This window comes from Trachymyrmex cornetzi, unplaced genomic scaffold (assembly GCF_001594075.2).
Source record: "Trachymyrmex cornetzi isolate Tcor2-1 unplaced genomic scaffold, Tcor1.1 scaffold285, whole genome shotgun sequence".
NCBI classification, from domain to species: domain Eukaryota; kingdom Metazoa; phylum Arthropoda; class Insecta; order Hymenoptera; family Formicidae; genus Trachymyrmex; species Trachymyrmex cornetzi.
The window spans coordinates 1-1,122 of record NW_017297534.1 but is presented as its reverse complement, the minus strand read 5'-3'; the positions used below and the strand labels follow the sequence as shown (position 1 = coordinate 1,122).

The window sequence follows — 1,122 nt, the reverse complement described above, 5'->3', positions numbered from 1 at the left end:
CCTATAAAATGCATTCTTTTTATTTCACTATCTCATTTTTTAGCCATATTACGAAGAATTTAAATACAGGATTATTCGTTCAAGATAATAAATTTTTCTTCTATGACGATAAAGTTATATAAAATATCTGGTTGATGATTAAATAGACAGAATAATCTCTTCTTTATTTTTCCATATGAGACATAAAGAAAATCTATACAACTTACTGTGTAACTTCTATGTAGAAAATATTCGTGAAAGTCTCAGAAGTATTCAAATGTCTTCAAATTTAGACTTTTATCACAGGAATTCGATCATCATGGTGCAGGAGACCGGCACGACAATAGCGGAGGCTTTGGCCGGCATCGCTCGCGATTGTTATCTGCAGAATTACACGTTTATGGCGCTTTAATAAATCTACATTTCTCGCATTTACGTTCAAAAAAATGAATAGTTTACTATTAGAGCGAATAGTAACTGTAGGCATTACCATTTATTGCTATAGTAATGACAGTTAATAAATGTCTGTTATTAAGAACAATTAAAAGTAAAATGTTTGTGAGATAGTCATTGGATTTAATTCTTAAAAAGTAATTTATAAGAGTAACACAATATAATTGAGTTAAGTATAGCTGAAATGCGAACAATAGGCAATTTTTCCGATAAAATATACACGGATTACTTTCGTGCTGGCGGCAATTGGTGCATTATATTCCTTCCGAAGAGTATCCTTGTCCACAGAAACACCTCTCGAAAAATTTGCCGTTCAGAACTGGCACTAAAACTATTAGTCCCATTATGCTTATGCAATTGAAGGATCAGTGTGCACACCACAAGCATATGAGAGAGGTAAACACAGGTCAGAGGCCTAATGTAAGAAGAAGAGAACATATATATTTACAATCAAAAACTATATACATATATTCGACCCTTGCTTGTCTTTTTCCTGTAACTTCTTAGGCAATATTGATATTGTAAGCGGTGGGTTCAATGCTTCTTCCTCGTGTTCGAAGCCAAAAGACACGAGCGAGAAAACAGAAACACATGGAGAAACATCGATGCATAAATCTAAAATTGATGTGTCAGGAATTGATAATACTATTAAAGTTGACTTAAGACAAAATTTAAACGTGCTTTTTTATT

At 32.8% G+C, this 1,122-nt stretch overlaps 1 protein-coding gene across 1 annotated transcript in view; it reads left to right on the top strand.

Annotated features, from left to right (window-relative positions):
* Nucleotides 1–704, top strand: part of LOC108762261 (multidrug resistance-associated protein 4-like) — a gene marked incomplete at both ends in the record, with an annotated part of 52,625 nt that extends 51,921 nt beyond the window's left edge. The window contains 1 exon segment of the mRNA XM_018509193.1: nucleotides 602–704. Within this exon segment, the coding sequence (XP_018364695.1) occupies nucleotides 602–704 (103 nt within the window).
* Nucleotides 705–1,122: the final 418 nt, after the last annotated feature.